Below are 14523 nucleotides of genomic sequence, written 5' to 3' on the forward strand. Positions count from 1 at the left end.
GGTGAGCGCCACAATCAGGACTGCATACGACCGAGGCACACAGGGCCAACACCCGGCATCATGGTGTGGGGAGCGATCTCCTACACTGGCCGTACACCTTTGGTGATCGTCGAGGGGACACTGAATAGTGCACGGTACATTGCTGCGAAAGGTGGATATACACTGTACTAGTGCCGACATTGTGCATGCTCTGTTGCCTGTGTCTATGTGCCTGTGGTTCTGTCAGTGTGATCAAGTGATGTATCTGACCCCAGGAATGTGTCAATAAAGTTTCCCCTTCCTGGGACAATGAATTCACGGTGTTCTTATTTCAATTTCCAGGAGAGTATTTTCGCATTCGGAAGAGAAAGTTGGTGACTGAAATTTCGTAAAAAGATCTCGCCGCGACGAAAAACGTCTTTGCTGTAATGACTTCCATCCCAATTCGCGTATCATATCTGCCACACTCTCTCCCATATTACGTGATAATACAAAACGAGCTGCCCTTTTTTGCACCCTTTCGATGTTCTCCGTCAATCCCAACTGGTAAGGATCCCACACCGCGCAGCAATATTCTAACAGAGGACGAACGAGTGTAGTGTAAGCTGTCTTGTACATACCGTACATGTCTTGCAAGTCATCTGATCTGTTTGCACTACAGTCGTTTGACTACACAATACGGATACCACAAGAGATCTCTATAGAGCACTGTACTTTAAGGACATTTATCCACATGTAAATCAACACCACGATATGGTATGTACTAGGAAATGCGTCACTAGAGATGAGCCACTTCTTACCGCTTGTAAATTCAATTTCATTACAGTAAGTGACATTTCAAAACCGCTACCACACACATTACAATTTGTCTTAACTAACCTCATTACGTAAGTCAATTCAGAAATCTTTAGGCAAAATAAAATACTTTTATGATCAAGATATTTTGAGACAATATCTGAACTCCTGAAGTGCTATGACAGTTCGAAGTATTTTTGCTCTTTAAAAGGTTTACTCATACCTGTGAAACGTCGTTCCTGATACGAGTGGTTTATCATAAACTGGATGTCGAACTAACCAGTTGAAAGCAGGGCGATTAACAGCGGCAATCGGTCTACGGAAACCTTAAAACTAACATCGTATCTCCAGTAATTTCTCTGTACTCATGATTGAGCAGTTATTTGCACACATACCTGAACTTCAAACGATACGACGAACCTTGGGTCTGTACTGAAACCAAGCACCGATACGCGTTATAACTAAGCAAAGCTTTCAAGCCGATTGTCAGGCACAAAGACAGGATAAATATCAAAAATGTTTCATATGGTTCTGAGCACTATGGGACTTAACATCTGTGGTCATCAGTCCCCTAGAATCATGGGACTTAACATCTGTGGTCATCAGTCCCCTAGAATCACAAACACTTCGCCATCGGAGCCAGGCAGATTAAATTTAAGCCCACCTGAAAAGATTACTCTGCTCCACATCTCTGGCGTCCTCGTCACATGTGCTATTGCCTACTTTAGCAGATGTTGTCACATTGTTTTTGTCGATAAAGGCTGCTTTCTATGTCAATGGGTAGCGAGTCCAGCTTTCAGCAGGCGGTTTGTAACAGTTCTGCTGGTTACTAAGACGCCACATATTTCCTCCCAGTCTTGATTTAGTCAACTGATGACAGGCTACGATCCATGAGAGAAAGTCTTTTCAAAAAAATGTGTGTGAAATCTTATGGGATTTAACTGCTAAGGTCATCAGTCCCTAAGCTTACATACTACTTAACCTAAATTATCCTAAGGACAAACACACATATCCATGCCCGAGGGAGGACTCGAACCTCCGCAGGGACCGAAAGTCTTTCAACATCCTTCCTTGTTTGACAGGTGGCGTTTTTCTACGACTGCCTTTCTCGCGATCAATATACCATTTCTCCCCGTATTTCTTCAGTAACCTCTAAATTGTGGACTGAATAAAACCTATGTTAGAGGATATCTCTCTTGTGCTTAGACCAACTGATACATACGCAAGTATGGCACCTTTCTTCATTGGAGTTAATTCCACTGGCCGGCCCATCTTCTTATTTCAATGAATCAGCACAAAATGACTGCACTGTAAATGACAACAATGGCAACCAAGGAGTTGGATATTGTTGGAAAATTTGGTAGGAAGTGAACCAAGAATATGTAACCGACGGTTTAACAACAGAGGACTGGTATAGCCTGAACCAAACAGCCGCCAAAGAGAAAACTATGAAGTAATAATTGGTGATACGATAAAAAATTCTTCCTCGATAGTTGCGACCTACACTATGTGATCAAAAGTATCCGGACACCCCCCAAAACATACGTTTTTCATATTAGGTGCATTGTGACACCACCTACTGCCAGGTACTCCATATCAGCGACTTCAGTAGTCATTAGACAGCGTGAGAGAACAGAATGGGGCGCTCCGCGGAACTCACGGACTTCGAACGTAGTCAGGTGACTGGGTGTCACTTGCGTCACACGTCTGTACGCGAGATTTTCACACACCTAAACATCGTTAGATCCACTGTTTCCGATGTGGTAGTGAAGTGAAAACGTGAAGGGACTCGTATAGCACAAAAGCGTACAGGCCGACCTTGTCTGTTTACTGACAGAGACCGCCGACAGTTGAAAAGGGTCCTAATGCGTAATAGGCAGACATGTATCTAGACCATCACACAGAAATTCCAAACTGCATCAGGATGCACTGCATACGGTAGGTGAGAAAACTTGGATTTCATGGTCGAGCAGCTGCTCATAAGCAACACATCTTGCCGGTAAATGCCAACCGACGCCTCGGTTGGTGCAAGTAGCGTAAGCATTGGATGATTGAACAGTGGAAAAACGTTGTGTGGAGTGACGAACCACGGTACACAATATGGCGATCCGATGGCAGGGTGTGGGTATGGCGAATGCCCGGTGAACGTCATCCGCCAGCATGTGTAGTGCCAATAGTAAAATTCATGGAGGGGGTTTGTTGTTTTTCGTGGCACTATCACAGCACTAATGTTTTAAGCACCTTCCTTCTTCCCACTGTTGAAGAGCAATTCGGGGATGGCGACTGCACCTTTCAACACGACGGAGCATCTGTTCAAAATGCACGGCCTGTGGCGGAGTGGTTACACGACAGTAACATCCCTGTAATGGATTGGCCTGCATAGAGTTCTGACCTGAATCCTACAGAACACTTTTGGGATGTTCTGGAACGCCGACTTGGTGCCAGGCCTACCGACCGACATAGATAACTCTCCTCAGTGCAGCACTCCGTGAAGAATGGGTTGCCATTCCCCAAGAAACCTTCCAGCATCTGACTGAACGTATGCCTGCGAGAGTGGAAGCTATCATCAAGGCTACGGGTGGGCCAACACCATATTGAAACTTTTGATCACATAGTGTTGTTCACAACTATCGTGGTAGAGTTATTTATCGTATCACCAAATATATTTTTGTGATGTCCAGTATCGCTAATCTCTGGCTACCACAGGACGTCAGGGACCGAGGGGAAGGAGGGGTTGCCCGCACCCCGACTCACCTCTCGCAGGTATTCTGAGCGGCCTGCCGTCGGCACGATGGGGGCTGATGACGTCACCGGCCCTCGGAGGGTGGCTGGCGGCGGAGAGGAGAGCGGCCCGCTGGCAGCGGTCGTGGCGCCCCTCCTCATCGGACGAGGCGACTTTCGATTGCGTGAAGACGCTTTGGCCGCGCCCGGGGCAGGAGAAAGCCGGGAGGCGCGCGTATGTGAGAGGCGAGCGGGCGGCTGGAGCTGCGGCTGGGCTGACCTGGATCCTCAGTCGAGGCCCGACCCTCCGCCAGCGACGATGCCGCTGCCGCCTCAGGTCTCGCTGCTGCACCTCCTGCTGCTCGCCGCCGTCGCGGCCGCCTCGCCCGCGGTGAGTACCTCACCATCGCCGGCGGCCCTACCGACCTGCACACCACCGACAACTCGTGCGTCGTTTTTAAAAATTACGAATTGATCTTCACGTGCGGCTCCTCAGCCGTGTATTTTTAAAGACATTGTTGTGGTTCCTCGTCGTCTGTTTTTTACGAGTATTTGCTTTGATTAATTTTTCACGATTGACCAGTTTCGTTCCTATAGGCCATTCTCAAGTGCAGTAGATGTCAACAATTCGTGAGCGGATATAATACGACATATTGGTATCCCAGCACTTGTGAATGGCCTGAAAGGCTGAAATTGACCAATCGTGCAAAATTAAGGAAAGCAAATACGCGTAAACAACAACCGAGATGTCAAAAAGGTTCAAATGGCTCTGAGCACTATGGGACTTAACTTCTGAGGTCATCAGTCCCCTAGAACTCAGAACTACTTAAACCTAAGTAACCTAAGAACATCACACACATCCATGCCCGAGGCAGGATTCGAACCTGCGACCGTAGCGGTCGCGCGGTTCCAGACTGTAGCGCCTAGAACCGCTCGGCTACCTCCGCCGGCGCCGAGATGTCCTTTCATCATATATTGTCTAGGGACCATCCAGGGCTTTCCTATGGATGAGTTCAAAAGGTCTTTGAGTAAACGTTCTATCGTGAGATAGCCAGTCCAAACGGAGATGGTAGAAACTGTTTCCAGCCTCTATATTTAGGTCCCCAATGGATCAGCTGTAGCAGGCAGTTGAGAATTTTGCCTGCGAGCGGCGAGTAGTGTTTTGGGATCCTTTGTTTCCTTCCGACCCGTGGTTGCCTGGTTACTGACTTTAGAATAATATTGCCTTACTACTGGGCTTCATTGTCAACCTCGTTGTGTTTATTGTGCATCATCTCGCAGTATGTTTTGTTCAATATATATTGCACCACCTATAAAAAGGACAATTTTAGCGACAGATGCTTAGGCCTTATTATAAGCAATAAACGGGCGCGCAAAATCCTACCTTTTCACAGTTTTAAATGAATGAAGCCAAGCAGGTATCGGTTTGAAAAACTCATTTCGACAGCTGCATGCACATCATCAATATTAATGCTTTATTGAGCCAGAAGTTACTGACACCATTTACACATAAATGAAGAATTTGGCCGATATATGCATCTACATTCACATAAATATCCCGCAAGCCGTCATACGGTGACTGACGGAGCGTACTATATATCACTACAACAAGGGGTGTTCAATAAGTAATGCAACCTCACTTTTTTTGACAGTTTCCGGCTGAAAAAAAAGCCGAATGTGGGTGGGACACAGTGGAACATTCGCACTTCAGTCCCCATAGTTTAATGAACTTCCGATAGGTGTCGGCGCTGTACATTGCCTCCAAAATGGCGTCTGTAGCGGAGGTACGAAAACCAGAGCTTCGCAGGTATTCATAGGCACTTGCAAAATGTCTACGGAGACTTTAAAGTGAACAAAAGCGCGGTGAGTCGTTGGGCGAGGCGTCTATCACTATCTGAACAAGGCGGCTCGTCGTGACAATTTTTTGTCAAACATCGTCACAAGCGATCAAATATGGTTTCATCATTTCGAACAAGAAACAAAACGGCGGTCTGTGGAGAGAGGCCACACGACCTTTCCTCCTAAGAAAAAGTTCATAGCCGAACTGTCAGCCAGTAAAGTCTTGGGGGAGGTCTTCTCGGTCTCTTAAGGGGCTACTCTGATGTCCTTTTTTCGGTGCAACGAGCACACTGAAGTACATTGTGTTTCCCTCAGGAAAATGAAGAACGATGTCTGCGTGTTCATCTCCACAAAAATGCAAACGAACTTCTTCTCCGTGACAACGTAAGGCCTCACAAGTCTGCGCACCTTAGAGCAGCTCACAAAACTTCATTGTACCGTTTTTCCTGACAACCCTACGGCTCGGATATTGCACCTTCCCACTTCCACCTCTTTGGCCCAATGAAAGATGTACTGTGCAGAAGCAGTAGGTGGGTGATGGGGAGGTTATCGATGCAGCACGACCTTGGCTCAAGTGTGGGCCAGTAGTGTTACCATACGGGCATAGAGCCCCCCCCCCCCCCCAGTAAGGTGGCTCAAGGCCGTCGCACTGAACGGAGATTAGGTTGAAAAGCAGGATTTGTAATCAAATTAGTGGGGAATAATATGGTATACTGGAATCCCGGATAAAACCAATCTGCTTTCAAAAGAAAAATGTGTTACATTACTTACTGAACGCGTAGTAATCCCCTTTCCTGTTCTAAACGCAGTTCAAATCTCCAACCCGGCCGTGAATCGAACCCGGGACCCCGCGATTCAGAGGTAGCAACGGTAGCCACTAGACCACGAGCTTCGGACAGAGAGAGATTCGAGCCCGCACAGAATCTCACTGGCAGTCGTTCTTCTCGCGAACTGTTCGCGACTGGAACAAGAAAGGAGGATGTGACAATGACCGCAAGGTGGCTTACGGAGTACATTTGTAGATACAGTGCAGATGTGGATGACATCACATACCATTTTTGTCAAACTACAACAACGGCTGCGGCAAAATGGTACGTTCTCAAGAAGGACTGTGGTGCTCCACGGACACGGACAGAGCTCTTCGAAGAGGACGCCCTACGACACGTAGATGATAACCCGACGATGAGTACTCGAAACATTGCCCATACCGAGCGAGGTGGCGCAGTGGTTAGCACACTGGACTCGCATTCGGGAGGACGACGGTTCAATCCCGTCTCCGGCCATCCTGATTTAGGTTTTCCGTGATTTCCCTAAATCGTTTCAGGCAAATGCCGGGATGGTTCCTTTGAAAGGGCAGGGCCGCTTTCCTTCCCAATCCTTCCATAACCCGAGCTTGCGCTCCGTCTCTAATGACCTCGTTGTCGACGGGACGTTAAACACTAACCACCACCACCACCATTGCCCATGCCGAGGCCAAGGGCCCGTGTAGAGCAAACGGGTCACAGTTCACTGTCTCTGCTGTGTCCGTACTATGAAGCGGGAGATTTGAAACTGATCCGATACTCAAATTTATTTCACATCCGAACATGTGTTCCTTATCAAAACTTTATGTGGTAAATCACCCTTACAACTCGCAGCAGCCTGTGATAGGAATTGTGAGAGACCCTGCATACGCTGATTTGCTGTTGGTAGATCATTGTTAGAATGCTTCACGGTAATTATGTGCAGTTCTATTTGTGATTACTAAAACCGCACTGTCTCTAGTTCAGCCTCGACGCGGTTAAATAAACGTATTTTTGTTTCGCTCATTCTATTACAAAAATAGTTCAGAGACCGTGCAATTGTTGGCTTGGTAATATAGCGTCAATGTCTATACAGGGCGATTCATCTGCCCCTACCGCTGTGGTTTTATGCAACACGCAGTGTTATATCTGGCCTTTAAAACCCACATGCGAGATTTTCATATTCTCTCACTCGCTTCAAGAATGAATATAAAAGTGGCCTTTAAACTCACCCTCACTCCTGCATTTAGCCTCTCCAGACAGAATTTATAGTATGTTGCTCGTGGGAATCTCACCTACCACTGCACGAATTACGAGGGCTATCCACAAAGTACATTACGTTTTGGGATTAAAAATAAATAAAGTATTGGAATTTTTTTAAAATTATATACAGATGAAAGCCACACTTAAATACTACTTTTCTATATAGTTACCATTTAAATTAAGGCACTTATCGTAGCGATGGACGAGCTTGGAAATTCCTTCGTCGTAAAATTCGGCCGCCTGCCCCTGCAACCACGTGGCGACTATCTTTTGGGACAGAAAAGGTGTGATTTTTGTGGATTCCCTGGAAAGAGGCACTACAATAAACTCTCAAAGATATTGCCAAACTCTGCACAGCCTCAGAAGAGCAATACAAAACAAGCGCAGGGGAAAGTTGGGCTCAATGATCTTGCTGATTCACGACAACGCCCGGGCCCACATGGCAAATGCCACTCGTGAAGTTCTCGAATCTTTTAAGTGGGAGTTGTTTCCTCATCCGCCGTACAGTCCCGACCTGGAACCGAGCGACTTCCACTTATTCCCAGCAATGAAGAAGTGGTTGGCTATGCAGCTATTTGATGACGACGCACAAATTCAAGAAGAGGTAACCACGTGGTTGAAGGCGCAGGCGGCCGAATTTTACGACAAAGGAATTTCCAAGCTCGTCCATCGCTACGATAAGTGCCTTAATTTAAATGGCAACTATGTAGAAAAGTAGTATTTAAGTGTGGCTTTCATCTGCATATAATTTTTAAAAAATTCCAATACTTTATTTATTTTTAATCCCAAAACGTAAAGTACTTCGTGGACGGCCGTCGTATTTCCTCTTTTTGGTCCACGTAGTTGTCTTTGACTGGCATTATTACGTCACCGGCTCAGCCGAGGACTCACAAATTGCAAAACTGGCATTTGTGTAAATTTTATATAACAATATTGTGAATTTTAGCTGTGGAAAATGAACATTTACATCGTTGTATTCGTCAGGCCTTCTGACATTAGAAACTACTGCGCCTGCAAGTTTTAAGTATGGATCATTTGTCAACGTAATTATTTTTGGCGTAACCTTCAGAAAAGTCGTTTTTCTTTCATTAAATCAATAACGTTAACGAAACAGCTGAATACGTTGTTGGTAACAGACCAATCGACAGAGACCAAAGAAGGTCGAATATCGGAAACAGTTCATGTCTAGTCAAAAATTTTTGTACAGTAGCAGGAGGGAGTGCCCCACGAATTACAAACTAGATATCTTGACTGATGAGGGATAAGTGTGGGTGTGGAGGTGCGTTTGAAGGGCATATTTGTACGCTTTTCTTGAATACTTCGAAAACCGTGGCCTCCAGCGAAAACATTAAATTTACTACAAGAAAGCTCCTGTTGATTTCTACTGTAGGATTAATAGTATGCGTATAGCGATTGAGAGAGGATGTAGGCCAGAACAACAATGCGTGTTGCATAAAACTACAGCTGTAGGGGCAGCTTTATCATCCTGCATATTTCTCCTACAATCAGGCACGTTCTGTTCACCAGATCTTCTTAGATTCTTTTACGAAATTCGTCACACTTTTTTATTGTTAACCTTGCAGTTAATGGCAACACTACCGTGTTTGTATACCGCAGCCATCCGTCCGAACGTCATACACTCTGATTCTGTCTGTCCCAGTCTGCCTGCTTAGCTGGGTGGTAAAGTGCTCGCCTCCCATGCAAGTGGGCCCGGTTTCGATTCCCGGCCATTTTGGAGATTTTCTCCACTCGGGGACTGGGTGTTGTGTTGTCTTCATCATCATTTCATCCTCATCGCCGGTGCACAAGTCGCTCAATGTGGCGTCGAATGAAATAAGACTAGCACTTGGCGGCCGAACTTCCCCAAATAGGGGCCTCCCGGACAACGATGCCGTACGCTCATTTCATTTCCATTTGTCTGACCCAGCCTGTCAGCGCATAATATAAGACGAAGGTGAACACGAGGTATCGGTGTCTAGCTACACTCCGAGCAAGTTCATTAAATTTTTGTGGGAACCTTTGATCATGAGGTAGCTGCCCAAAATCGTGAGGTGCCAAAGATACTGGTGCACCTGCCAAATATCGTGTATCGAGTAGCCCCCCCCCCCCCCCTCCAGAGCACGCAGAAGTGCCGCAGCGCAACGTGGCATGGACTCGACTAATGTCTGAAGTAGTGCTGGAGGGAACCGACACCATAAATCCTACAGTGCGTAGCAATGCATCCCAGATATGCTCAATAATATTCATGTATGGGAGTTTGGTGGACATCAAGAGTTTTTAAACTCAGAAAAGTGTTCCCGGAGCCACTCTGTAGCAATCGTGGACCTGTGGGTTGTCGCATTGTCCTGCTGGAATTGCCCAAGCCCGTTGGAATGTATGATGGACGTCAATGGATGCAAGTGATCAGACACGATACTTACATACGTGTGACTTGTCAGAGTCGTATCTAAACGTATCAGGGGCCTCATATCACTCCAACCGCAGGCGCCTCAGGCCGTTACGGAGCCCTCACCAGCTTGAACAGTTCCCTGTTGACACGCAGAGACCATAAATTCATGAGGTTGTCTCCATTACCCGTACACGTCCATCCGCTCGTTACAATTTGAAACGAGACTCGTTCGACCAGGCAATATGTTTCCAGTCATCAGCAGTCCAATGCCGGCCTCAGACGAGGCGTAAAGCAATTTGTCGCGCAGTCATAAAGCGTACACGAGTGGACGTTCGGCTCCGAAAGCCTACGTCGGCGATATTTCGTTGAATGTTTGGCGCTCTAACATTTGTTGATAGCTCAGCACTGAAATCTGCAGCAATTTGCGGAAGGGTTGCCCTTCTGTCGTGTTGAACGATTCTCTTCAGTCGTCGTCGGTCCCGTTGCAGGATCTTTTACCGGCAGCAGCGATGTCGGAGATTGATCACTTACAAGTGATTTCAACGCCAGAAAAAATTTCTCTAGTCGATCTTTCTGACCACCTCGTATTAGTGCTGTAGCTTACACTACGTTACCATTGGCGGCTGTGACTAGCTGACTTACTCACTTTTGTACAGGGAGGACATGTGGTTAGAAAATGGTTAACGAATGTCCCCAGCCTGTTGTCTAGATCGCAGGACTGTGGGTTCGATTGCTGGCCGGGTCGGAGATTTTCTTTGCTCGGGGAAAGGGCGTCTGTTGTTCTAATCATTTCGTGTCACCTGTATCACGAAGAAGCGCAAGTCGCCGAAGTGACGACAAACGGAAAGACTTGCACCAAGCGGCCAGTAATGCCATATGAGCATTTTAATTTTCATTTGTTTGTTAAAAAGTGCAAGAAGACTTGAAAACCATCAGTGGTTGATGTGGGGACTGACAGCTGACCCTCAAGAAGAGAAATTTGAATAAACTGCAGCTACAGCAGGATAAAATATATTTAGTGTCGTAACCACTTTTTTCAGCCGCTGTGTGATTCTCATTTCTAGGAGCCGAAACCAACTGTGACACAAAATACATTTATACAACTGAATCTATTAGTTACTGTTACTGTTGCAGATAACCTTGTCCAAGTCTAAGAACATGGTGAGCAAAATAATAATAAGCAAATATAATGTTCGTAAATACAACGAAAGATCCGACCTTGTTTGTGTATACTTTCTGGAATGATTCACTGGAATAAGACACATCTTAAAGTGGACTAACAACATAAATCTGTCAACGTTAATTTTGGTGAAACTGACTTAATGGGACAGAGAAGATTCAAAAAGGGCTTCACGATTCGTAATGAGTTTGTACAGTCAGCACGAGAACACCCAATAAACTCCAGGGAAAGATGCTATTAGAAGGAAGTTCTGTACGGTGGAGTGGTTTACTCTAATAATTCCAACAGCCCACACTACGATACCTCTGCCAACTTGCATCGATCACAACAACAAAATTAGAAAAATTGAAGACTTTTCAGGTCCATCGCAGAATATGTACGCGAATACCCCCAGTCTTGCAACTGAACTCTGCTCTTCACAAATGCAGTTCCGTATTCTCCATTGCTTTGCCATCTTGCTCTTTCACCTTCTCCAGAGTCAAGTTTGTTATGTCTGTTGCGTAGCTGTGCAGTGCAGATGACTGATGAACGTGCATTACGCGAGGTGTAATGGAAATGAGTGAAAGTAAAAGACGGTGCTGACACGTAGCTTGCTTCCGTCTCAAGTAGCCTGCTTCCAAGTTGCAAATGAGCAGAACGTGAGGCTTTGCTGTTTTCGTGACGGGTGATGTACCACGACCTGCCGATGGGGTATTGAACCCACTGTATAACTTGTAACCGGATCGTGCTGCGTACGGTTCGAACTGAATCAATAGCTCGACCTCTGACAGAAGATTTCAGATTACCTGAGCGCTAAGCACTAAAATTTTATTTCCAGCACTAACAACGTTGAGTATCAATGGACAAAGTTCAAGAGTATTTACCATGCGCTTTAAATAGGTATGCCCCAGGCAAAGGTGTGAGGGATGGAAAAGATTCGTCGGAGTTCAGCAGCCATCTTAGAAAACTGATACGTAAGCAAAGAGAGCTGCACATCAAATTTAAATGTTATCAAAGACTATCGGACAAACCTAAGCTAAACAACGCCAGAATTAGAGTAAGGAGAACCATGCGTAAGGCATTCAACGAATTCGGAAGTCAAATTCTAAGAAGTTTTGTTCTTATGTTAAATCAGTAAACGGATCAAAGCCAACTGTTCAGATACTCTGTGAGTAGGGTGACCAGACGTCCGGAAAAATCTGGACATGTCCACCTTTCTACCTCTTTGTCTGGGGTCCAGACGGAGTTTTACATTGTCCTCCTTTCTCGCAAAGTTTACCGTAAAAATAAATATATTTTCAATTACCCCCCGTTCTATTGATCTTTTCTTAAATACGTTATTTACAGATGGCAGCAGGATCGTCGATATTATCGATTTTCCATGAGCAAGTACAAGCATCGATTACTTAAAATTTCCGTTCCGTATTTTCTGTGCCGTATTCATGTTGTCTTGGCTTGGCATTATAGGTTTTATGTCATGTACGCAGTACTCATATCAGAGTGTGATTTGCTGTTTATTGTAACCTAGTGAGTTTTGTAAGATACTTGATATTGTGACGATCATAATTGCTTTTCTACTTGCGCTGTTAGAAAGGTACAGCATGTGAAAACTAGGTTGTTGTCTGTTTTCCCAGGCATTGAAAGGCTACTGGAAATGTATCCTGCTCTGAAATTTTAATTTCTGTTTGAAACCAAGCCAACAAGGTATTTTTTTAAGTTTTTTGAGAACAGGTTAAATGAAGCATACCTTTATACTTGTGTTCATTGATGTGTGCGTTCAGTTCAAATATTCTGCAAGTAAACAAGGACGGTAATTATGTGCTTGATGTGACTGAAATTTTAGGTTCTGTGTATGAGGCGCTTGAGAACCGATTAAATGAAAAATTTATTTGCCTAAAGGTTAAACAGAAGCTGCAAATTGCAACAGAAGAAGGCTTTGATAAAGAAGTTAAACTTTTTATGGAGGAAGCATGTGTCGCTGTATCAGTCGTGCCATGCACATTTAAGAGGCTTGTTCTGTACCTTTGACAACTTTTCCTATTTCAAATGGATTTCTGTTAAAGAAGATGTTAACTAAAATGATGTTGAATAAAGCCTTTTGTGTTTACGAAATAAATGTAAAGCTTTTGAAACTGAAGATGTAAAATGTTTTGAACAATTTTGTAATTTTAGAAAATTTCTGAAACAGATTGGTAATGATACTCAATTTAGTGGATCATCTCGTAGTTAAAAATGGGCCAAGTATTTTTGTGACAGTAAGTCCGCTGATTGTCATTCGGAATTGTTAAAACTTGCAGAATACTTTTTCTGTATCAGGGCACAATGCATACGCTGAACAAGCATTTTCGCTCACTGCAACACAGCAGACTGATGACAGGAATAGGTTGAACTTTGAATCTGTTAAACGTGTTTGATGAACGAGTATAACATAAAATAATTTTCCTTTGTATCCTTTTACAATTATGTGCTCAGCAAGCCTAAACTTATACAGAAAGTTGGCTCTTCAGAGAAGTATCATTAAAAGTTAAGGAACGTATGTTATAGCTAATAATTAATTTATTTATGGAATTTGAACATATGTTTGTGCGTCCCCTTTTTTCTAACTTCGTCCTGTTTTTGAAGCTGTTTATCCTTTTTTTTTAATACGTCTGCATACCGTCACCCTATCTGTGACCATAATGGCAGTGAAACAGAGGACGACGCAGAAATGGCCGAAATACTAAACGGCTTTATCCGAAACTTTTTCACAGCGGAAGATCGCACAGTAGTGGCTCTTCTAAATCGTCGAACAAACTACAAAATGGCTCATATCGAAATAAGTGACCATGGTATAGAAAATCAATTGTAATCACTCAACAGAGGGAAGGCCACTGGACCTGCTGGGATACCAGTACGATTCTACATAGAGCTCTTGAAAGAACTTACCCCTCTTCTGGAAGCAGTGCATCGTACGTCTTTGGAAGAGCGAAGTGTGCCTGATGGTTCGGTAAAAACACAGGTCATTCCCGGTTTCAAGAAGGGTCGTTGGACTGGCGCTCAAAACTATAGGCCTTATTCTCTGACGTTGGTCAATAATAGAATTTTGGAACATGTTTCATCCTCCCTTATTATGACATTTCTGGTGGCCGAAAATCTCCTCTGTAGTAAGCAACATCAGTTCCTAAAACAACAATATTGTGAAACACAGCTCTCTCTGTTCACCCACGAGACCCAGAAAATAGAAGATACAAGCACCCAGATAGAGCCGTGCTCCTTGACTTCCGGAAGATATGTGATACAGTTCCGCACTGCCGCCTAATCAACAAAATACGAGAGTACGGAATGCCAGACCAACTGTGTGACTGGAATGCAGAGTTTCTAGCAAAGACAACACGGCACGTCATTCTGTACGGATACAAGTCTCCAGATGTAAAACGAATTTCGGTCGTGCACCAGGGGAGTGTTATAAGATCAGTATCTTTCACGGCGTATATAAATGACTTTGTAGAGGCTTTTCGTGGATGACGCAGTTGTATATGCAGAGGTTGCGATGGTGGAAAATTGTAGCGAAATGCAGAAAGGCCTGCCGAGGATCGATCCTGGATGCAGATGGGACG

At 44.7% G+C, this 14523-nt stretch overlaps 1 protein-coding gene across 1 annotated transcript in view; it reads left to right on the plus strand.

The window, feature by feature from the left end:
* Positions 1-3731: 3731 nt before the first annotated feature.
* Positions 3732-14523, plus strand: part of LOC126272397 (uncharacterized) — a 125425-nt gene continuing 114633 nt past the window's right edge. Inside the window, exon 1 of the mRNA XM_049975220.1 lies at positions 3732-3886. Within this exon, the coding sequence (XP_049831177.1) occupies positions 3815-3886 (72 nt within the window). The 5' untranslated portion in view covers positions 3732-3814. The remainder of the gene's footprint in view (positions 3887-14523) is intronic.

The sequence above is a fragment of the Schistocerca gregaria genome, chromosome 5 (genome assembly GCF_023897955.1).
Source record: "Schistocerca gregaria isolate iqSchGreg1 chromosome 5, iqSchGreg1.2, whole genome shotgun sequence".
NCBI lineage: Eukaryota > Metazoa > Arthropoda > Insecta > Orthoptera > Acrididae > Schistocerca > Schistocerca gregaria.